Source organism: Meriones unguiculatus, chromosome 11 (assembly GCF_030254825.1).
Source record: "Meriones unguiculatus strain TT.TT164.6M chromosome 11, Bangor_MerUng_6.1, whole genome shotgun sequence".
Classification (NCBI taxonomy): domain Eukaryota; kingdom Metazoa; phylum Chordata; class Mammalia; order Rodentia; family Muridae; genus Meriones; species Meriones unguiculatus.
Genome location: NC_083359.1, coordinates 77,968,209 through 77,991,311, shown reverse-complemented (window position 1 = coordinate 77,991,311; position 23,103 = coordinate 77,968,209). Strand labels below are relative to the sequence as shown.

At 49.6% G+C, this 23,103-nt stretch overlaps 1 protein-coding gene across 1 annotated transcript; it reads left to right on the top strand.

The window, feature by feature from the left end:
* The first annotated feature begins 640 nt into the window (after positions 1-640).
* Tor3a (torsin family 3 member A) lies at positions 641-21,279 on the top strand. The gene is made up of 6 exons (XM_021660184.2): positions 641-1,049; positions 1,440-1,553; positions 4,663-4,928; positions 7,440-7,618; positions 19,676-19,800; positions 20,359-21,279. The coding sequence occupies exons 1-6, from the start codon at positions 806-808 to the stop codon at positions 20,607-20,609; spliced, it is 1,179 nt and encodes a 392-aa protein (XP_021515859.1). The 5' UTR covers positions 641-805; the 3' UTR covers positions 20,610-21,279.
* Positions 21,280-23,103: the final 1,824 nt, after the last annotated feature.

Here is a 23,103-nt window from a genome sequence, read left to right as displayed (position 1 = left end):
TGCCCCCTCCCCCGCAAAAATCCAAAGACCCACTCCCAACTAGGGCTCAGCTCTGACTAATTTTACCACCTCTCCCATGATGTCAAGCTGGGGACCAAGCCCGGGTTCTTTGGTGTTTTCTAAACATAGACAGGGTCTCACTACGTAGCCATAGCTGGCTGGAACCTGGTATGTAGACCAGGCTAGCCGTGAACTCACAGAGCTGTGCTGGCCTCTGCCTCCTGGGTGCTGGTATTAACGGCTTCGTAAACCTAGCCGATGGGCAGCCACTTTTCTAACTTCTGTAATTCTCACGTTGACGCAGTAACCCGGGGGGTTTCCAGACCTCAAATCCTCCCTTCTGCCGGACTGGCACCCGTGAAAGCCTGCTGCTGCCCGCTCCAGGGGCGACCTTGGCCGCCCGGCTCTCCACCCAGCTGACTGCCCTGCCAACAAAACTGCCTGCTTGGCCGATTTCAACACCTTCCTCGTTGGCAAAAAGCTGACCTCTACGAGGGCAGGGAGTCCTAGTGTGGGAGGCGCAGCTGAAGGGTTGGCCGCGGTCCTTTTAGGGCCTGCTGGCACCTTCCTAGGCCACAGACGTTGCTGCGGGATAGGCCGCGTCGGGCAGGGTGGGCTGGGGCTCAAGCCTGTCTGAGGATTCGGACATCAGCTTGAGTTTCGGTTCCGACTTCAGCGACTGGCTCGGCCTCCTCAAGGGCGGGCCGGTCACCATGGCGACGCCAATCCTGGGCCGCTCCAGCTCTTGGGTGCGGGTGGGTCCCGGGTCTCCGGACTCCTCCAAGCGGAAGCGCTCGAGGCGGTCATGCTTCGTAGCTTGCTCTGGCTACTGCTGCTGCTGCCGCTGCGCCCCCCGGGCGTGCAGGGCCACCAAGGTGCCAGGACCCCGGGGCAGGAGGCGGAGGATTCGGCCCCGTGGCCGAGCATCCAACGCCTGCAGGAGCAGCTGAGGACAGCCGGGGCCCTCTCCAGACGGTACTGGGCGCAATTCAGCTGCGCCATGTGGCCCGATCACTGTGAGGACCCGGAGACCCCCTGGCCGCCGCTGGGTAAGAGCGATCCCCGCCTCCCATCCCTCGCCCACCCACCAGCTTCGCTCTTCCGCCCGGCGTCACGCACCCGGCCAGAGCAGCGGATCAGGGGGCCTGGTCACATCTCCCGGCGCAGACCCTGGTGCAGAGGTCTGGCTGCTCTGCTGCTCTCACCTGCCCCATTCCTGCCGGACCGCCTTGTTGATGGCTTAGGGAAAGTCCTTTGTAAACACCCCTGGCCACTGTCCCCATCCCCAGATACTTTCGCTTCTGCGGCTCCTGGAGGGAGTGCTGGAGCACAGCCGGAGCCCGGCTGTGAGTTGGGAGCTGAATTCTAGTTTGGGCGCTTTCACTGAGAAACCTCAGGGGTGTCTCCTTCATCACCGTCTGAGAGCATCCTCTTTCCAGGCTGGAGCCTTCCTTTGTGGGGCCGGAGGTCGCTGGATATGCTCACCGCGTGGTTCTGCCGCTTTCACGACTGCTGCACCGGCGGGGACTGCAGGATCTCCAACAACCTGACAGGTCGGAGCTGATTTCCAGGGTTCAGGTATCTAGGGGAGGGAGTTGGAGACTGGTGAGAAACTTACCCCTCAACTTAGAGGGCTGGTGTGCAATTTGAGGCGCTCTCTGACAAGACTTTGAACTCCGTGATTTTCAGAAAGGACACCCTCCTCAGTAGGAACGACAGGGCACCAACACTGAGGGTGTCCCCAACGGATGTTACATTCTGTCATCTAGGAACAAGTATGGAGACACTTAGGTCGGGAGCAAGAAGCCCCTTACCTTATCCCCACCGCACTCTCGGTGCCCCCAGTGCTGGGGACACTTTTTACCTTTAAAGTTGCAGAGTTTATGATCTACGGGAGCTGTGGATATGTGCCACCCAGCTAAGACACGTGACAGGAGACACTGAGATGTAGGCCAGGCCCAGAGGGACAGACACCATCTGTCCCTCCACTCGTGCAGTACCATCCCCGCGTGGGGTCTGAGGATGGATTCTCCTCTCTGTTGAGCCCCACTATGTACCCAGCTCTGTGTTCTGCAGAGACTGAGTCAGAGGGTGATACAGCCTCCCTCCAACCCTTTCCGGACAGTTAGAGCCAGAACAGGAGTAGTAAGCAACCTCTCTGTAGGTGGGTGAGAGCGCGGAGCCACAGAGCTGATGAAAACATTGTGGTTAAAGTGTCCCTCAGGGCTGGAGACATGGCTCAGCAGTTAGCCAGGACCTCTCCTGACAGAGGACCTAAGTCCAGTTCCCACCGCCCACACAGGCAGCTCACAACTGGCTATAAGTCCGTTTCCAGGGACTCTGACACCCTCTTCTGCTTCTGCAAGGCTGCTGTGCCCATCTACACAAGCCCATGACACACACACAGGGACACATACATACCTAATTAAAAAAATTTGTAATTGTTGGGGGTTTTTTTGAGGCAGGGTTTCTCTGTGCAGTTTTGGCTAGCCTAGCACTCACTGTGTAGACCAGGCTTGCCTTGAACTCACAGCTCTGCCGGCCTCTGCCTCCCGAGCGCTGAGATTAAAAGTGTGTGCCACTACCGCCCAGCCAAAAAGAAAAAGAGAAATTTAAATGCTATTTTCTAGGGGTTTGGAGAACCCACAGGGCAAGCATGGCGATGTCTGAGTCCTGATGTCCAGCACCCACGGAAAAGCTGAGCACAACACTGCACACCTGTCACTCAATGGCAGCCCGTGTCTGAAAAAAAAAAAAAGAAAAGAAAAGAGCAGGGAGTGATCAGACACCTCATGTTCACCTCCACTTTCATGCACGCATGCACACCCATATGAACACACACACACACACACACACACACACACACAGTGTCCCTTTCTAGTCCGGTGTGGAAAACTGAGGTGGGAAGGTGATGAGTCCAAGGTCAGCCTTGGCTATGCAGAAAGACCCACTGTCAATAAAAAAAAAGCGCCTGTCTCAAAGCTTAGCCATCAGAGTTCTATGGGGGTAACCTGGGCTTCTCGGTTTATCTTGTTAGAGCAAGGCTGCCAGGGAGGGAGGAGGGGTGCTGCATCCCGAGAGAAACAGAAGGTTGTTTTCCATTCTAGAAACCAGTTCATTGGTTTGTAACCAATATAACACACTCGTGTGTGAAAATCGCCCTTGCGGAGAGCCTGCACCCCTCAGCCCAGCTGCAGGCATACGAGTCACTGCTGCACTTTTTATTAGGCTGGGTGGGTCTAGCGCTTGTGCCGGTGGTTTGTGTTTGAATGCTCCAGTGCGGCAATTAGCGTGACTTGCAAAACCTGTTCTGCCTCAGGCCCAGTGCTTTAAGTCCTTTGCAGAATTTCTGGGTTCCCCCAGAAGCAGTTTCTTACCTGGAGTTTGCCTGCAGTTCTCCCCTTGTGTTTCTTGCGCCTTGAAGCACAAACTAGACATTAGGTTACTTGATGACAGGAAGTGCCAGAGGCTCTGAGTCGGGCTCAGTCCGGGACGGTGCTTGCCGCTCAAGCTTGAGGCTCTGAGCTCAGTCCCCAGCACCCATGTAAAAGCCAGGCGCGGTGCACACTTCCTGGGACAGAGAACTGTGACAGGAGGATTCCTGGGGCTCGTGGGAAAGTCAGTCTAGCGAAACCCGAGCTCCGGGTTCCACGAGAGACCTCGACTTAAAAAAAAAAAAAAAAACAAGGTGGAGAGTGACTGAGGAAGATGCCTGATGCGAAGCTCTGGTCTCCACAGTCCTGTGCACGATGTAGGTGCGATCCCCTGCACACATACAGGAGCACGGACACACCCGCAGAGAGAGAGAGAGAGAGAGAGAGAGGAGGAGGAGGAAGGAAAGGCGGACAGATCACACTCAGTGTGTTGAGCACGGTATAGCACTAGCATGGGGTAGAGTCTCAGGCCACATGCAGGTCAGGAAGCCTGAGTGCAGCTTTACAGCACGTCAGTACACTCTCTCCGGTTTTTTTTTGAGACAGGGTTTCTCTGTGTAGCCCTGGCTATCCTGGAACTCTGTAGACCAGACTGTCCTGGAACTCACACAGATGCCCCTGCCTCTACCACTGCACCCGGCTTGCACTGCTCTCTCCTCAGACTATGGGCTGCTCCTCAGGCCTGGATATCCACATTTACAGCAGCCTAGTTCTGATGCCAGTTTTCCCTTCGTGGCACCAATGGTTTTGAGATGAAGCAAAGTAATGGCAGTGTTTAAAAGTAGACTGTCACTTGCCAGTGTCCCCTCTGGGTTGGCTCCAGGTGGCAAGCCAATCGGTGTTCATAGGAGGGTTATAGCCAGCCTGGACTCCAGCTAGCAGCACGGCCTCCCTGCCTCCAAACTGTGCCCATTCAAGGGGGAAAGGAAGGCAGGCCTGGCTTTGGGACGGGACAGACAGAGAAGGTGAACCCCTTTGAAATGTGGCAGGGCCCTCCACACTGGCCTGTCCACCCAGTATCCAGAGTGGGTAATTCTGTTTTCCCAGGGCCCAATCTTGATTTCTCAGATTCTTCAAAAATGGCCGTTGACCGGCATGTGCCGTGAGGTCTGACCTCTTGCTCCTTGTTGCACGGTCACAGGGGCCAGATGGTAGAAATCCTGGGGTGGGGAGGGGAAGGGCCAAACGCGTCCTGTGCCCCTCACTGTCACCTCCGTCCTCCTCCCAGGCTTAGAGTCAGACCTGCGGGTGCGGCTGCACGGCCAGCATCTGGCTAGCAAGTTGGTCCTAAGCGCGGTGAGGGCCTACCTGGAGGTGCCCGGAGCCCGCAAGGCCCTGGCGCTGTCCTTCCACGGCTGGTCTGGCACGGGGAAGAACTTCGTGGCTCGGATGCTGGCGGACAACCTGTATCGGGACGGGATGAGGAGTGACTGCGTCAAGACGTTTATCTCCACCTTCCATTTCCCTCACCCCAAGTTTGTGGACGTGTACAAGGTGAGGGGCCCGCCGGCCCGGCCGAGAGGGGGTAAGCTGGCGCAGGATGGGGAAGGCAGCTGCGGGAAGGAAACTGGGGCAGCAGCTGTGACAGGGCTTTTCGGGGTCCCACTTGCGGTTCAGTAATGAAGCCCCCTCGGAGACATCTCTACAGTTTAAGGGGCCTTTCTGCTGGGGCAGCCTCTCGGCTAGCCTCTAACTTAACCTGACTTCTGGGCCACTGCGGCCCCGCCATTGGCGTTCTCTTTTCTCCTTACTTTGTTCCGTCCCTGCTTCTGTCTCCTGCCTCTGTCCATCCGCTCCGGCGTCCTGCCGGACCTTCTGTCCCCGCTCCAGCCAGCCAGCTGTTTATTTAACAAAAGCCATAGTCCTCTCTTGTTAAAAAAAAAAAAAAAAAAAAAAAGGCTGTTAGAGTGGGAGAGGTTCTACAGCTTATTCATTCTGAGTCAACAGCAGGGCCACGCCCAGTCTGCATTTTAGCGTTGCCTTTCCTGACCTCCCCCACCGGTGACCTCCCCCCATGGCAGCCGGCTTTTCCCTCTCTTTGGGCAAGTGAGGAGGTGACAGACAGGTAGTGGGCCAGAGAAATGACGCTGCCAAATGTCCTGCCAGCATTTGGCATTGCCTTGAAAATACAGGGGCACACCTGCATAGCCATTTGATACAGTAGGCGTGGGTGTAGGTCACCCCCAATCCCCGCCCTCTCACAGAGGCAGCCCAGAGCGCCAGGAAGGAAAACTTAACGTCTCTAGAACACTCTGGAACTATTTCTATGACAGCTGCACACTGGAGGCCAGACACAGCCCCGACAGAATCACAGGGCGGAGGGGAGGTTTGAGTGTGTTAAAAATAGTGAAAAGTAGCTGGGTGACACATACCTATAATCCCAACACTCATTGGCTGTAAGGCAGGGACATCTTGCGTTCAAGACCAGCCTGGGCTGCACAAAGAGATCCTGTCTATGTCCAAGGGGAAGAGACTTTGCCACCCCCTCACCTAAGGCCACGGCCTCCTTAGCTGGCCACAGTTGGCCTCCTGTGGTCCTGCCCTTCCCCGAAGTTTTGGCCGAAGTTTCACACCCTTGTAGGTGTATGAGGCGGAAAGGGGAATGGGCTGTGGGGGTGACTTTCTCCAGATTTACTCTGGGCTATGAGTGTGTGCCTGGGCCTTCCAATTGTGCCTGCCTGGATTCAAACAGGAGAGCTCAGTTAGCGATGATACCAGCCTGCGCCTTACGGACGGGGCAGTAAGGTGGCCACAAAGGCGTGTGCTCAACACCTGGCTTAACCGGCTTCTTTGTTTTCTTTTCCCCCCTCGAATATATAATTGAATAACAATTTGAGGTGTTTTTATTTTTTTCTTCCATTTATTTATTTGGTTTTCAAGACAGGGTTTCTCTGTGTAGCCGTGGCTGTCCTGGAACTCACTCTGTAGACCAGATTGGCCTCGAACTCACAGAGAACCGCCTGCCTCTGCCTCCCTGAGGGCCACCACCTAGCCCCTACTGCAGCTTTTTACAAGCCAGCAAGCCCAACAGAAGGATCCTTTGCTCTTTTGCTATTTGGAGGTTTTTATCATTTACCCATGTAGTAAAATTAGCTTGAAAATGAGCAGCCAGCTGTGACCACAGCCGTGTTGGCTGGCTCTCAGCTGTAGCACTTTGGGAGTCTGTAAACTGGGAAGATGAAGTCAGCCTTGAGGGCAGAGCTTGCCTGAGTCACCTGAGAGTTTCAGAATGGCCTTGGAGTGCAAGGGCTGGGTGACCTGAGCCTCAGAGAGTGATCCTGTCAGGACGTCAACGGTTGAGCTTTCCAGAAAGAATTCTCTGGCCTTGACTGCAGCGAAACTGCTTGAGGATGTCAGCTTCCCCACTAGAATGCCGACATGTCCACACACATGCACATGTGTGTGCTCGGGTGTCGAAGGGATGAAGATGCCAAGGAGGACGAGCTGGACAGGTGGTGTAGACTTGCCGGGCTGCCCCTGAGAAGCGGCTGTGCCCAGCTCCGAGAGCACCACAAAGCTTATGTTCAGTGGAGGGTTCACCGTCTTCTTGTGGTTGGGCCGCCCACGTGGTAACCCTCAAGTTACATAGAGCCTGTGCACCAAGGCAGAGCAGGCTGGCTCCCTTGAGATCCCGGCCCAGTCTGCGTGCCAGTGGGCCATTTGCTTTGTGGCTGGCAGCCTCTGGGCCTCGAACCTTTCCTTTATTTCCGGGGGTTCTTGAGCCCCTGGGAAGGGTGAGGAGCCCTTAGCTCCAGGAAGGGACTTTGCTTTTGGAGAAGGCACCTGGCTGGTGCTTGTTCCCTGGGCAGAGCTTCTCGCATCTTCCCAGCAGGTGGGGATGCTGAGGCCAGGATCAGGAGCATCACCTGGGAAGCTTGGCAGCCTGGTGGGGCCCTCCCCAGACTTTGGTAGTTGTGGTGGGTGGAGCCTGGCCTCGGGTGCCCCACTGCGCCTGGGCCGAGGCACGGGCTTGCAGAGGTCTGCAGCTTTCTGTGTCCTGCGCAGGAGGAGCTGCTGAGGCAGATGCAGGAGACGCGGCGGCGCTGCCACCAGAGCACGTTCATCTTCGACGAAGCGGAGAAGCTGCACCCCGGGCTGCTGGAGCTGCTCGGACCTCACCTGGAACGGAGGACCCCCGAGGCCGACCGCCCCGAGCCGCCCAGAGCCATCTTCCTCTTTCTCAGGTGAGGCCTGAGCAGGAGGCTGGGGAGCGGAGGCCCTCCGGAAGCCAAAGCCCCCAGCCTGGAAGCAGTAAAGGGACTGTGAGCTCGCCCACCCTCACCCTCCATCGCTTCCCGGGGACTCTGGGAGGAGTTAGGAAAGGAGCTGAAGCGAGGCTGCCTTTTCAAAGAGCATCGGAAGCATAAAGGAGGGGTGTTTTGAGTTTGCTTTTTCCCCCCCCTTAAGGTTTTCCTACAGTGTTTTTTGTTGTTTTAGATTTATTTATTTATTATGTATACAGTGTTCTGCCTGCACATATGCCTACAGGCCAGAAGAGGGCACCAGATCTCATTATAGATGGTCATAAGCCGCCATGTGGTTGCTGGGAATTGAACTCTGCACCACTGGAAGAACAGCCAGTGCTCTTAACCTCTGAGCCATCTCTCCAGCTCCCTACAGTGTGTTTTGATCATATTCACACACATCCAAACCCTAGTTACTAGATCCAGTCCCTACCTTCCTGCCCATACCCATCCAACTTTGTGTCCTTAAAAACACAACAAAAAAAAAAACCATTGTGACCAATTTCTAACGCCCAAGTATTCTTAGCAGCTGTGTTGTCTTCGCTGGCGTGCACGCCACTTAAACCAAGGGCTATGTGAAGGAAGGACTCTCCCTCTCCCAGTAGCTAATAATTGCCAGTAGCTCCTTAGTGAGGGTGGGACTTGGTGCTCATCTCCCCTCTCCTCAATAGGACTTGGTTTATTTTGGGGCTTGCCCAGATCTTGTACATGTTGTCACAACTGCTGGGAGTTCATATGCGCAGCTGCCCAGCTGTGTCCAGAAGACAGTGTTGCCTTGTAGTCGTCCGTGTTCTTCCACTCTTCCTCCTTCCTCATCCGAAATTATCCCTCTGCCTTGGGGGGAGACGGCTGGGCATTTATCATCTATTTGGGGCCAGGCGTATTGCAGGCTTTTACTCTGAGCACCTTAGCCAGTTGTGAGTCTCTGTGTTAATCACCATCTACTGAGGACTGGAGGGATGGCCTGCTGGTTGGGAGCACTGTCTGCTCTTCCAGGGGTCCTGAGTTCAGTTCCCAGCAACCACGTGTCAGCTCACCACCTTCTATAATGTGATCGGATGCCCTCTCCCGGCACTTGGATGTGCATGCAAATAGAGCACTCATAAACCTAAAGGTTTTAAAAATTACCATCTGCTGCAAATAGATGCTCCTCTGATGAGCATTGAGAGACCCATTCGCTATAGGCATAGTGATAAGTTGTTAGGAGTCCATTTAATGCTATGTCCAATTAGGACTGTCTTGGCCACACTGAGTTTTTGTGTTTTCATATGAAATTTAAGATTCATTTTTCAATTTTTATGAAGAACTGCATTGGAATTTTTTAAAATAACTTTTTAAAATTTTATGTGCATTAGTATGAAGGTGTCAGATCCCTTGGAACTGGAGTTACAGACAGTTTCGAGCTGCCGTGTCAGTCCTGGGAATTGAGACAGTGCTCTTAACCACTGAGCTATCTCTCCAGCCCCCTGCATTGGAATTTTAATGGGGACTGTGTTAAGTCTGTAAGTTGAAAAGACATGGGAGATCTTTACATCCTCTGATATCTTATTCAGTGTCCTTTGTTTTTAAGCCTCTCAAAGTGTTTACTGCACACATCTTTTACTTTCTCAGAAGTATTCCAGGGTATTTTTTTTGGGCCATCGTTAATGGATTGATCTCTATCTTGGTGTGTTTGACATGTGTATATAGGAAGGCTGCTAATTTTTGAATGTTTTGTATTTTGCTCCTGTGCTGATTGTATCAGCTGTAGTTTTCCAGTGGCGTCTCAGAGTTTTTTATATATAGAATCACATCGTTGCCAATAAAGATGCTCTGGCTTCTTCTTTCCTGTCTGTGACCCCTCAGTCTCCTTCACTGTCTTACTGTTCCAGCTAAGACTTCAAGCATCATATAAAGCAGGACGGTGCAGAATAGACATTCTTGTCCTGTTCCTTATTTTTATGGAAGTGCTTGAGTCTTACTGCTTAGGGTGGTGTTGATGTGTAGGCTTCCTGTGCGTGGCATTTCCTACGTTGACGTAGTCCCCTGTATCCAGATTCTCCCAGGACTTTTATGAATGGATGTTCATGTCAAAGGCCTTTTCTACGTCTAATAAGATGATCCATCTACTTACATGGTGGATTGAGTTTATTGAGAATCTCCTTGATAAAAGAAATTGGTCTATTCTTTTCTTCTTCTTTGTTGTTGTTGGGTCTTTGTCTGGTTTTAGTATGAGGATAAAATTGGCTTCATAAAAGGGATTTTTTTTTTCTTTTCTACTTGGTAGAAATTCACCCATTTCTTTCAGATTTTTCAGCTTAGTGGAATATAGATTTTTAGTATAAGCCCTTACAGTTCTCTGAATCTCCTCAGATCTACTGTAATGCTTCCCTTTTCATCTCTAATTTTATAAATTTGGATCTCCCTCCTCTTATTTGGTTAATTTGGCTAAAGATTTGTCTGTCTTTTCACTGATTCTTTGTTTTGTGTTTTTATGTGGGTCTTTTTTTTTCTTTCTCATTTCTGTTTCACTAGTATCAGCTTTGATTTTGTTTATCTCATCCCACCTATGTTATTTTCTTATTTTTTAGTTTTTGGAGTGCTGTTGATCTTGTTTTTCTAAGATCTTCAGGTGGATCATTAAATTATTAAATTGAGATCGCTCAATTTTTTTTAAATGTAGGTACATAAACTTAACTCTTAACTTTCGTTGTGTCCCATAAATTTTGGTATGTTGTGTTTTTATTTCCTGGCCATGTCTGTTTGGTGTTCTGTATGATGTTGGTATGTTGTTTTTGTTTTTTTTTCTTCTATGTTAGCTCTAGCTCCCAAGTAACGAGATGGAGACCTATTACACTTATTAATAGCTTTAGAGCACTATAGCTGGGCAGATATTGATCCAGTCTAACCCGTCTATATTATCCTGGCTACTTCCCAGCCATGTGCCCCATGCTACTTGCTATCTAGTTTAATTTCGACCAGTCCTGCCCCATCTTTGTCCTCATGGTGATTCCTCATGGCCGGTAACTCCTCAGGGACCTTCTCACCCATGCCCTCTCTCTTTACCTGAGACCCCCATATAGGGAACAGAAGTCCCGCCCAGTGTCGGCTCTTCAGCTTCCTTATTAACCAACCAGAGATAATTAGGGAGTAATTTTTACACAGCAGCAAGACAGGGGATTCCTCAGCAGCAATGACAACACTAGAATCTATTAGCTCACTGCTACTTCAGCTATTAACAGTTGAATATACAGAGACACACTAATACAATGTAAAGGTTACCTCTACATCTCCCCCTTCTAGTCCAGGAAATAAATGGCTTTTTCTCAAACAGCAATAAACTATATACAATAAGAACAATTATGAAAACTATCATGTAAGAATTACATTCACAATGTCCAGTCTATTTGTATTTGACAACCTTGGAGAAAGTATTCTACCATCTATCTTGGTGAGTACAAAGTTCTGTACCTGATTCAGTTTCTTATTACCATCTACGCCTTTAAATCCTCTAACTTTCTTTTTTTTTTAAATATTTTATTTATTTTATGTCTTAGTGCTCTATCTGCATGTATGCCTGGATGCCAGAAGAGGGCATCAGACTCCAGTATAGATGGTTGTGAGCCACCATGTAGTTTCTGGGAATTGAACTCAGGACCTCTGGAAGAGCAGACAATGCTCTTAATCACTGAGCCATCTCTCTAGTCCTATATCCTCTAACTTTTACAACTTGCAGTTTCCAGCTCTAAAACATCTCCTTAGACCCTAAACCACTTTCCTAGCCCCTTTCCAACCTAAGCTCATCTGTGAGCCTGTGTCTAGTCTTCAGCCCTGCCAGAGACCTGAGGAGGATGAATATTATCTGAGTAAACCGGAGGTGCAGAGCAAGCAGCTTCCAAAACCACAGAAACAACAGAGACAACAGAGACAGCTGTCTGCCTGACAGCCACCCAGTATTCCTCAGCCATGCTGGGGCATCATCTCCAGCCTCCTGGTCCAGCATATGACAGACTTTTCTGTGAAGCAGGAATTACAAAACACTGCTTGCCCTGTCTTGGCAAAGCTTAGTAATAGAGTTCTCTGCATGTCTTGCTTGTTCAGCTTGGACAGCATGCAGTCTGCAGTTGAAGAAAGGGCAGTTTTTGCCCAGTGGCTAGTTTGCCACTTTTGAAAAACGAAAACAAAAACAAAACTCCATATGGAGATTCTTTGATGCCCATCATCTTCTTTGAAGTAGAACAGGGGTGCTGCCAGGAGCTGACATGTCTCACTGTCAAAGAAGCTTTTTATTAATAAAACATCTTTAAATGCTAAATAATAAAAAAAAATCTTTAAATGGTTTTTGAAGACCATCTATGTATCTGTAGTATATCTGAATGGGCAAACATTGCTTGTTTCTAGCTATTTATATCTGTTCAACCTAGGAAGCATATTTCTGTAATTAACTCTAGTATCTAGCATGACCACAAGTTTGGTTGACTGACTGCTAATTTGCATTACTTAATTATCCTGAACAATTTGTAATAGCAGCTTTCAAAAGAACTCGAACTTCACATTGCATTATTAAATGAGTTGCATAGGTATAATACCATATACAAGGGTTGAAATATATATACATAGTCTAGCAAAATATAATCCTGAATCTGTATCAATATACAAGTCCATACCAAATGTGAAATATTTGGCTTGCTAATGCTCTTTAGTCTAAAAGTAGATTCAATAATCTATCCTTTTATCCTAGCTGAAGCCCTGGGTGAAGCAGTCTGTAAGGCTAGACCAACTTTGAAGCTATTCTGGAAGCAAGTTTCGATGAAACAGTAGCTAGGCAGTCTGTGAGGCTGGGTCTAGCAGGATGCTGGAGTAAACATGTCTCAGCATCCTCCTTAGCATTGAGGGTGAACCTCATCAGGCTTGCTTTAATTGCATTGGTTTCTGGTCCTTTTGTTCTGTAAACATGTAAACTACCACAGGTAATATACGTTTTTGCATAAACACAAGTATAGCGTGTTCAATGTGCCCAATTTAGCTAAAGATGATTCGCTTCTCTTTGTTTGAGCAGGTGAAAGACATCTGTCTTCATCAGCCAGTCCGGACTGTATAACCAAACTGTAATACAAAATTTCATCCATGCCATATAAAAGGATGGTATGATAAGTCCTGAGGATTCTATAGCCAACAAGGTTATAGCTACGCAGAGACATATTCTCATGTCTCAGCCAGGCTTAGAGCTGTTCCCATGTAGAGGGACCAGCAGTACAGCAGCACAGGTTACCTGCTTTGTTGGTCTTTGTTTCTTCCTCTCTGTCTGCAGTCAAGATCTTCATTTTTAGGAATTTGGATGGGATCCAAAGTTTTTCTTCTGTTGATGCAAGTAGAAAGCCTCTTTCCCAATGTAACACATTTCCTCTCTTCCATTTTGAAGTTAAGGCATATATAGACAGATTTAATTTAGCAGTTCTTTTCTTATCTAGGTCTGCTTTATTATGAGCTTTTTTTGTCTTTTTTTTTTTTTTTTTTTTTTTTTTCTTTTTGAAACAGGGTTTCTCTGTGTAGTTTTGGCTGTCCTGGACTCACTTTGTAGACCAGGCTGGCCTCAAACTCACAGAGATCCTCCTGCCTCTGCCTCCCTGAGTGCTGGGATTACAGGAGTGCACTATGATGCCCAGCTTATTTTGATCTTTCTTAAGGAGCATGTATAAAATTACAATAATTACTGGACATATAATTATGTTTATGTTGACAGTCAAAACAAAACTATATATGGGGTCCAAATGCCCTCCTCTATAGCATTTTTTTTTCTTTTAAATATGGAAAATACTTTCTTTTTTAAATCTTTCTCTCCTTCCTTTGGAGACTTCAACTATTATTTTCAAAGTAATGTTTCTGTGATGGTCTATACCCACTTTCCTTTCTTGCTTTAGCATCTAGGTATATTTTAGGCACATTGTACCGCTTCAGAAGTTTGGGTCTGCCTACCTGTGCTGTGACTAGCCTTGCCCCTACTTTTTCATTTAACTGGAATGGGCAGTTCTGCCATGGGACCACGGAAACCACAGCTTCTGTGCTTTGGAACCTATTCCTTGGCTGGCATGTATTCTACCTCCTGTCCTGGTTATTGAATTAAGTGGTTTTTTTTTTTTTCCCTTTCTTTCTGTAGTGTCTATGCCTATGCACAAAACAATTCTATCCATTTCTCTTTTACTGCTCTCAAACTTTTAATATTATTTCTCTACCTAAGTTTCTTTAAACTCTGGAGCCTGGAAACCATGTGCTTCAGCACACATTACTGCTCCTGGAGTCTTCTCAGTCATTCCGTGGCTCTGGGAAGGTGCTGGGCTCAGACAGTGGCAGAGGCTCCTCAGGCCCACACGTGGCACTCCAGGCTACAGCCCGGCCACTTCTCTGGGTCTGCCATCTGCCATGCTACCTCCTCCCCTTCTTTGTGGCCTGCACTGGTGGCGTAACTCTGATCTCTGGGTCTCTGCTTCTGCCGCCTGCAGTCCCAGCCTGCCCCTGGCTCTGGCCACAGCAGCTGGCCTAGGCTGCACTTCCTCATGACGTAAGCATAGAGCGCTCATAAGCTTGCCCAAGTCTCATGTCCCGAGCTCCTAACCTTGGCTTTCATGCCTCATGTTGGAAAAACCAATTGTTGAATTAAATGTTTTTTCTATGTCTGCTCTAGCTCCCAAATAGTGAGGCAGAGACATTTATTAATAAGCTTCAGAGTGCATGACTGGGAAGAAGAGATAGTAGGTAAGATTTCTGTTCCCAGTCTGGGGGTCCCAGGTAGAAAGGGAGGAGAAGGTCGTAGGGCCATGAGGACAAAGATGGATCAGGAACAGGCCGGGTAAGACTAGATGGCAAGTAGCATGGAGCACATGGCAGGGCAGTATAGATGGGTTTGAATAGGTCAGTATCTGCCCAGCTGTAGTAATAGGTCTCTGTCTCATTCAGGAGCTAGAGTGGGCATAGAAAAAAAACCTTTCATTTCAACAGAATGGAATTAAAGACTTTACACCTATTGTTAGGATATATTTTTTAAAATGCCACACACTCAACAGATCTGATAAGAAGAGATTTATTTGGGGGAAGGTAAGGGGAGAGGTGTTGGAGCCTAAATGGGCCATGAGGGTAGAGAAAGAGACGGAGATAGACAGAGACAGTGGGAGAGCATGGGAGAAGAGAAAGAGGAGGGAAGGAGCGAGAACCCAAAGCAGGGAGAGCATGCAGTGATGGGTTGGTCCTTTATATGTGGTGTGTACCTGAAATGAGTCTGCCAGGTATGTCTGCCACACAGATGACATCATAGGTTGCCAGGCAACCTAGGGGCAGACTGCCTATATGCTAACACTGATACCCATCTCTTTCTTTGGATAAGGGAGTTTTTTTCTTAAGAGTTATTATTTTTAAAATTATGATTCTGTGCTTTTGTGTGGATATGTGCGTGTGATTTCGGTGCCTGCTAAGGCCAGAGGTGTCAGGCCCCCTGCAGCGGGAGTTATAGGGAGTTGTGAGCCACCTGAGATGGGTTCTGGGAATTGAACACGGATCCTCTGGAAGTGGAGCATGTGCTTTTAACCACTGAGCAGCTTTCTAGCCCGGGGAAGTTCTTTTCCCCTCTATAATCTTGTTGAAAATATTTTCTGTGCCCTAACCTAGGCCTGTTCCTAATCCTGTGCCTATTACTTGCAGGTTTGATCTTTTCTTTAGTCCTGGAGTTCCTGCACATTCTGTTCTTAGCATAGTTTTTGGGTTTGACATTTTCCTTGTCTTGAGTTTTTTTTTTTTTTAATTTTCTTTTTTTTTTTTTTTTTTCTTTGTCCTGGAACTCGCTCTGTAGACCAGGCTGGCCTCACACTCACAGAGATCCACCTGCCTCTGCCCCCCGAGTGCTGGGATTGAAGCTGTGTGCCACACCTGATGTTCTTTCTTCATCTTGATCTACTGCCGAGGCCCTCCTGAGTTTTCTGTTTGAATTCCTAAATCTCCCACGTTTTGATTTTTTGCTTTTCTTCAGAGATTATAGCTTTATTAAGTTTTGTTTTTATGACTTTGTTTCCATTATTTCATTCTATTTTGAAATCATTGTTATCTGTGTCATCAATGGTGATTTTCTCAGACATTACTGTGGAAGTGCTAATTCTTCTTGGTGGAGACTTGTTTCTTGTGCACTTGGGATGGGACCTGGGCATCTGCAGTTCATCACTGATAGCAGCTCTGGGTGTGGGAATCTGGTGTCTTTGTTGAGTGTGTGTTTGAAGCTCTGTTTTCTGTTACCCAGCTTGCCAGGCACTTGGCCAGCTGAGACATAGGTTTGAGTCTTTGGACAATTCAGTGTTGAGGTTGCAGTGGGGCATCAGAAGTAGATCTAGCTCAGCCTGAGCTAAGGGAGAAGCAGAAGCAGACCTTCCATTGAGTTAGGACAGCCTCACATCCGGTCTCCATGATGTTTCGGAGATAGATGCTCAGGATCTTCCTTAAGCAACAGGAACTGGCGGAGTTGGTGATGCAAATCTAGCGTCCTTATTGAAGGTGTTGGGAAGGGATGTGGTGGAAGACAGTCACAAGATGAGTGGTCCCCAGGCAGCTCCTACAAGTGGGTGGAGTTGCCACTGTGGATCCGGTGCCCTTCCCTGGAGAGGGCATCCTGGGTCACCAGGATGAGTGGGGTTGGTAGGGCTGGATAGAGTTAGCATCAGCAGGCTACACTCCCTGCAACAGAGATGGAGTGGGGGTTAGTAACAAGAGTCTGAGAGCACGGATCAGCAATTGTTCTAAAACCAAGTAGAAGAACATGTTAAATTCCTCAGGATTTCCACTCTGGAAGGGCAGTCTCTTCTCTGAAAGTGAGGAGTGAAGGGCGGGTCTCCCACAGTGTGAGGCTGCTGGGCAGGGGCAGCTACTCCGGCATCACTGTGCTTTTGTTCCATGCACCCAGATCCCCAGAATGGCTCTGTGGAGAGGAAACTTGTCCAGTATGAACACTTCACTAAAGACCCTTGCAGACTCAGTTTCGGACTGTTGGTAACCTGTTGCTTACTCCCTGGCCACGAAGCCTCTCTTCCACAGCCTGGTACCTGCTCACTGGTAGTGTGGGGTGGGAGGTGGCGTTTTCTAGGCTTTAGGGTTGCCCTGGGGAGGCAGAAGTGATTTGCTCCCCACTGAACTGTGGAAGGCAGGTTTGGGTTTAGAGTGGCTGCCTAAGACAAGATGAAACACATCTAAGCCACTTGGGTTTCTGCATAGGGAAGGCGAGGATAGATGGAGTAGGGCTGAGGATGTTAGAGTGGTTGTAAGAGAAAAGAGGCATTTGTTAACGTAACTGGAACGCCAGAGTGAGAACTGCCCCTTTCTGAGGCAGTGGCCTCAGCTGTCCGTGCAGAGGCGGCTGAAAGGTTCCCTAAAGCACTTTCTCTCCTACCCAGCTGCTTCACAGCTTGGCAAACTCTCTCAGGTGTTGCAATTGCCCAGTGTGACCCAGTGACCCTCCTATCTCAAGGCAAGCAATTTGGTCACTGACCAGCTGGCAATCGTCCTGCCCTTTCCCCTAGAGACCTGACCTCAGTGGACTGAGGCCACGTAGCCGTACACAAACACACACACTAGTTCATTCACATGGGTGAAGGTGGAGCTGGGGAGATGCCACCTGACAGCAGTCAAGCTTGCCTCTCAGGGAGTTCACTTTCCCAAGGGCTCTTAGACAGACAGGGCAGTGATTTCCAGCAATCCTGATGCAGGCTTGAACCGAGGCCTTCCACCACGGAGTCTGTGATTCAGTCTGCCACAGCCACCCCTCTGAGGGTATCCCAAAAGTAGCCACCTCCAACCCCTTCCTAACGTTCCCTGGTGTTCTAGTTATGAGAGATGAGATTTGAATCTCTGGACTTAATTTCTATAATGAACGTCAGTGTGCCTTCCCTTTGTGGTAAGGATTCTTGCATGTGTGTTGTGTATGTGCAGGCTAGCTTGTGTGGAGGCGACACTGGCTGTTCTGTATCTCTCTACCTTGTTCATTTTTTTTTTAGCGCCCCACCCCCCTCCGACCTTGCTATGTGGCTGACTGGACTGTAACTTACAGAGATCCATGTACCTCTGTCTCCTGAGGTAATTAAAGGCCCGTGCCACCATAACTTGGCTCCACCTTGTCTTTTGAGACAGGGTCTCTCACTGCATCTTGGTAGACTGGCTGGCCATCAAGCCCCCAGAGCTGAAGGTATAAGTGCACACAGCTGTGCCCAGCTCTTCACGGGGCTGCTAGGAACCTGGGCTCAGGTCTTCACGCTCAGGCGACCAATACTTCGTCCACTGAGCCGTTCCCAGCCCCCAACACAGCCCACTTAATCTGCAGTTTAATTCTGAAATATACCTGAGACCTGCTGTTGAAATGAGGGCCTGGTGCCTTTCTGCCAGCTCTCTTGTGGCACCTGATGGCAGGCAAGAGTAGGTGAAGCCCAGGAGGCCTTGCTTGCCCAACACGGATGACAGCCGGTTTCCAGTGCTAAGATTTTGCAAGAGTGAGCTTTATCCATACAGCTGACACCCAGTACGATGGGGGCAGCCAGGCCTGGGACAGAGTGCAGTGCTGACTAGCTGTGAGGAGGGCGCAGAGCCACAGAGGTGCTGCGCAGTCCAGGTGGACTTGGCCACGGTCCTGGTTCTTCCTGCGTCTACTGATGACATCCCTCCTTTTCATCTCGGGTCTCAGTCTTCAGGTTCTGCTTATTGGAGACTCTTGCTCCCACTACACTCGGGATATTTTAGGTCTGTCCTGAGGAACAGTAGAATTATCAGGAGCAGGGACAGTGCTGCTTATGGCTTGGTTTCAGAGGTGCCAGCTGAAGTGATCAGGGAACCAAAGCCCTATCCTTAGCCAGCTGGAAGAATTTAGGCACTTGCTATATGGTTACACTAATACTGACTTTCACCTATATGTCTGCCAGTAGAAGACCCAAGTCCCATGGCAAGATTGGACATGTGCGCCTAGAAGCGGGTTGCTAATGTCTGTTTCTGTTGAGCCGTGTGGTCAGTGTATGAACAGAGGGCTTTGAAGAACAACCACATGGACGTGAGCTGTCCATGAGCACAGCATGGGGAGGGCACTGTATCCTGACCGATGAAGAGCCCCTAGATTGTCTGGGCCCAGTTTCTTATTTTATGAATGAAGAAACTTGGAGGCCCAAAGAGGTTCGTGATTGAGTCTAGCTCTGTTCTTCCAGGAAGAGTTCACGGCTGGTGACAGAGCTTGTGACGCTGGTCCTTTCAGCATACAGTCAGCAGGGGCCTGGGAGGAATTGAGCACCTGTTTGGTGCCAGAGTACAGCCCTGCTGAGCTGAAGACACTGTGCAGGCAGTGAAGGCTTCCCAGGCATTGTCCTGTGACAGACGCAGCCTGCACCGTGCTAGAACAACACTGGCTGTAGGCAGCGCAGTCAGGCAATTCAGAAGAAAGCCGCAGGTAAATGTGCAGACTGCGTGCAGAGTGGGTCCCTGGGGCCACACAGAGGAGCAGGCCACTGCTTCTGGGCTGAGATGGGACGGCATTCTGTGACCTTGGAGCTGAGAGAGTCCCCAGAGGCTGGCTGCCTAGTCCAAGGCATGGAAACAGGCCTACTGTAGCAAACTCGGATGTGGCAATCTCTGGTGCTGGGTCTAGGCTTGCCTCTGCTGATGCAATTATGTACCCAGAAAGCCTCCTGATAGCAGGTGCAGAAATCAGATGAGTGATGTGAGCAATTGCTGCAGGCCTGGACAGTGTGCCCTGACGGGAGCCCCGTGTTTATCCATTAATGCCACATGGCCCTAGAATCTTATTCACATCTGACTTGCAGGTCACACACAACTTGAGTGCTTCCTGCACTGAGCACAGATTCATCTGGGCTAGGAAAGCAGGGTGGGGCAAAGCAGGGGAGCTCTTCTGCCCTACCCCTTGGAACAGGCTCCACCCTCCAGGAACTGGTGTCAGTGGAATTTGGAATTGAGTATGGGAATCAGCTGTTAACAAGCGCTTGTTTCTTTCAGTAATCTTGGGGGCAGCGTCATCAATGAGGTGGTCCTGGGTTTGCTCAAGGCTGGAAGGTCCAGGGAGAAAATTACAATGCAGCACCTGGAGACTCCCCTTCAATCTGAGATCATGGAATCCGCAGGTTAGTGACCAGCCCAGGCATATGCACAGGCCTTGCCAAGAGCCACAGCTGGAGGCGAATGGTGTATGCATCCAATGGGAGATAGTGAGGGTATCTGGATGGTAGAGGGCACAGGACCATCTCAAATTGTCAGCTTCTGTAGCAGAAGTACAAGTGAGCCTAAACTCCTTTCCTGAAAATGCCCTCTGAAAAGGCCCAGCCACAGAAACAACCGTGGTCCCTGATGCCCATAGACTAGCCAGTTTCCCTGACAGAACGGTGCAGATGGTTCAGCCATCAGTGGAAGGTAGGACGGCTACTTCTTTCCTGTACCAAAGCAAGCCACAGTCGTGGTGCCTGCACCCTGCCACAACATGCTCTAGCCCTGCTCACTGTGCTTCTGTGTGCCTAGAGCAGCCACAGCTGCTGCACAGCTCTTGGAACCTACTGCTTCCAGCACTCCTAGAGCTTTGTGGGAGACCATATCTTGCTCAGGTCTCAATTTGGGGGAGCACCTTAAGTCTCCAGCAGTGTTTGGTCCCAGGTCAGACTCCATATAACTTTGGGTCTTGATTTCAGACAGTAGCTTTGGCTCCAGCCGCCTCGTGAAGGAAAACCTTATCGACTTCTTTATCCCCTTCCTGCCTCTGGAGTACCGCCATGTGCGGCTGTGCGTCCGGGATGCTTTCCTGGGCCAAGACCTCCCGTATACAGAAGAGGCCCTGGATGAAATCGCCAAGATGATGATGTACGTCCCCGAGGAGGAGCAGCTTTTCTCCTCCCAGGGCTGTAAATCCATTTCCCAGAGAATCAACCTCATCCTGCCTTGACGGTGACTCACCGTGCTACCTGAGCTGTCCTCCTCTACCACAGAGACCCTGGATCTGCCAGGCACCTTGGTGTCCAGCAACCACTGCTCCAGCTAGTGTGCAGGAGGCAGTTCTTAAAACCACTCAGTGCCTTAAAGCCCTGCATTCTAGACTTTCTAGAATGTGGGCCACAAGTCAGAAAGCAAGCAGGAGGTCCAAGTGCCAAAGGGTCCACAGAATGCTCCCAATGTCTCTTGACTCCATAGCTCTTCCTGGAAGGTGGCTAGACTTGAGTATGAACCTGAAGCTGCAGGATTCTTGGGCTACAGAACATGGAAGAAGGAAGATCTGCGGCCCAGTGGGAGTGTGCCCCAGGGGGAGGCTTGGCTGGCTTTGGGGCGGGGGTTGGGGAGTAGTGACTGTGTGTGCGCAGATCAACCAAGGGCCTTAGACTAAAGGGTAAAACACACACTTTCAAAACATGCCAGTGACAGTGCTGTGACACATACCTGGAAAAGAATTCAAGAAACCTGAGCTGCCTGTGGAGTTTGAGACCAGCCAGCCAGGCTTGATCAACAAAACCCCACAGCTGTCTGTAGCTAAGGCATGTTCTGTTCTTCAGATTGAATTTTTTTTAGGTGCCTTGCTAAGAATGTCATATGTGTAGATTAAATTTTGTATTTTTCTAACATCCTTGGCCTTTTTTAAAGGTTTATTTATGTGTATGAATGCTCTATCTGCATGTACACCTGCATGCTAGAAGAGGGCACCAGATCACACCATAGATGGTTGTGAACCACTATGCAGTTGACTGGAATTGAACTCAGGTCCCCTGGAAGAGCAGACAGTGCTCTTAACCACTGGGCCATCTCTCCGGCCCCTCGGCCTCCTTTCTTACTGAGACCTAGTAACTGTACTCAGTACTGATGGGAACTGGTGGAGGGAAGGGTAGGTGTGAGCCCAGGCAGGCTGGCACACGCTGTCCCGAGAACTGGTTTCGGTTCACTGTGGGGCCACATCAGCTGAGGGCAGAGCTACGCCAGCTTCTTACCAAGAGGCTCCCACAACTCCCGGCGGCTAGCAGACACGCGTTCTCCACTCCAGCTTCGACAAGGAAAGCTGTGGTTCCTGAGGCTGGCATGGGTTGGCAGATTATGCACCGCCAGTCTGTGACACCTGTGTTCTGCCCTTTCCTCTTCCGGTCCCTTGTCACGTTTTTGAAACACGTAGATCTTTGTGCTTTGGCATAACCCCCCCTCAACACTCTCCCTTTTAGCTCTTGTAAAATGGACTGTTTCTGCATCCCCCACGTAACAGTGGGTTGTATACGAGTACTCACCTGCTGGGTCAGAGTGATCTAGCCCAGCCGTATTGGATGAGTGTAGTTTGGAAGCTGGATCTTGAATTGCAAAAGCAGCTCACAAAGTTCAAGGGTTGAGGGGCTCAGCTCTGCTGGTACAAATCGAGGATGGGGATTTAACGATTCAGATTTCTCATAAAGCAGCACAAGTGAGCATGAAATGAGGCTTAAATTTCTTGTTCAAGCCAGGTGCTGTGGTGCCTGTCATCCCACATCCAGGAGGACAGAGCAGGCCAGGACAGACTGAACTACACAGTGAGAACCAAGTGACCTGCAACAAAACCATGCAGAGATTGCCCCCATCCAAGAGGCACGCACACTCTCCCACTCAGGACAGACGATGTTGGAGAGCTGAGCAGGTCTCACCTGAGCTAACAGGACTCATCTTAGAAATGCCTCATGGTCACAAGGGCATAGAAATAGAAAAGCAGGAGAGGAACTTCAGAACGACCAAAAGGTCAGTGGACAGATTAAGACGGAAAAAATTGTAATTTCTTGAGACAAAACCTATGAGGAAAGCAGTTGAGCAATCGCACCCATACACACATCTCAGTAGCGCTGTGCCCTAGAACTAGAAAAACAACAAGGTCAAAAGGAGTCTACCATCACGGTGGGAGTAAGTGAAAATGAAATAGCTATGTGTGGTGTTACGGGAGCACGCACCTGTAACTCAAGTCCTCAGAAGGCTGAGGCAGGAGGCTGCCAGGCTTAAGAAAACCTGGACTGCCCATTGCGTTTGCAACTGGCTGGGGCTCTGTAGCAAGACCTGTCTTTTTGAGACAATGTGCCGTAGACCCAAAACTGGTCTTGATGTAATTCCAAAATGATCTTGATTTTTTGCCTTCATCTTCTAAACTGTATTCCAGGCATTACAGGCTGGTGCCAGTACATCTGGATCTATAAAGAGTTAAAAGTCTGAGATGGACATGGTAGCATAAGCCTTTTATTTCAGAGCAAGTTGGTTCTCTGTAAGTTCGAGGCTAGTCTGGTCTACACAGTGAGTTTCAGGACAGCCAGGGCTATGTTAGAGAAACCCTGTCTCTATAGTAAGTAAGTAAATAAATATATTTAAAAACCTGGGTGTAGTGAAACACATTAGTAATCCCAGCATCAAGGAGGCTGAGAAAAAGGGTTTAGAAGTTTAAGGCTGGTTTT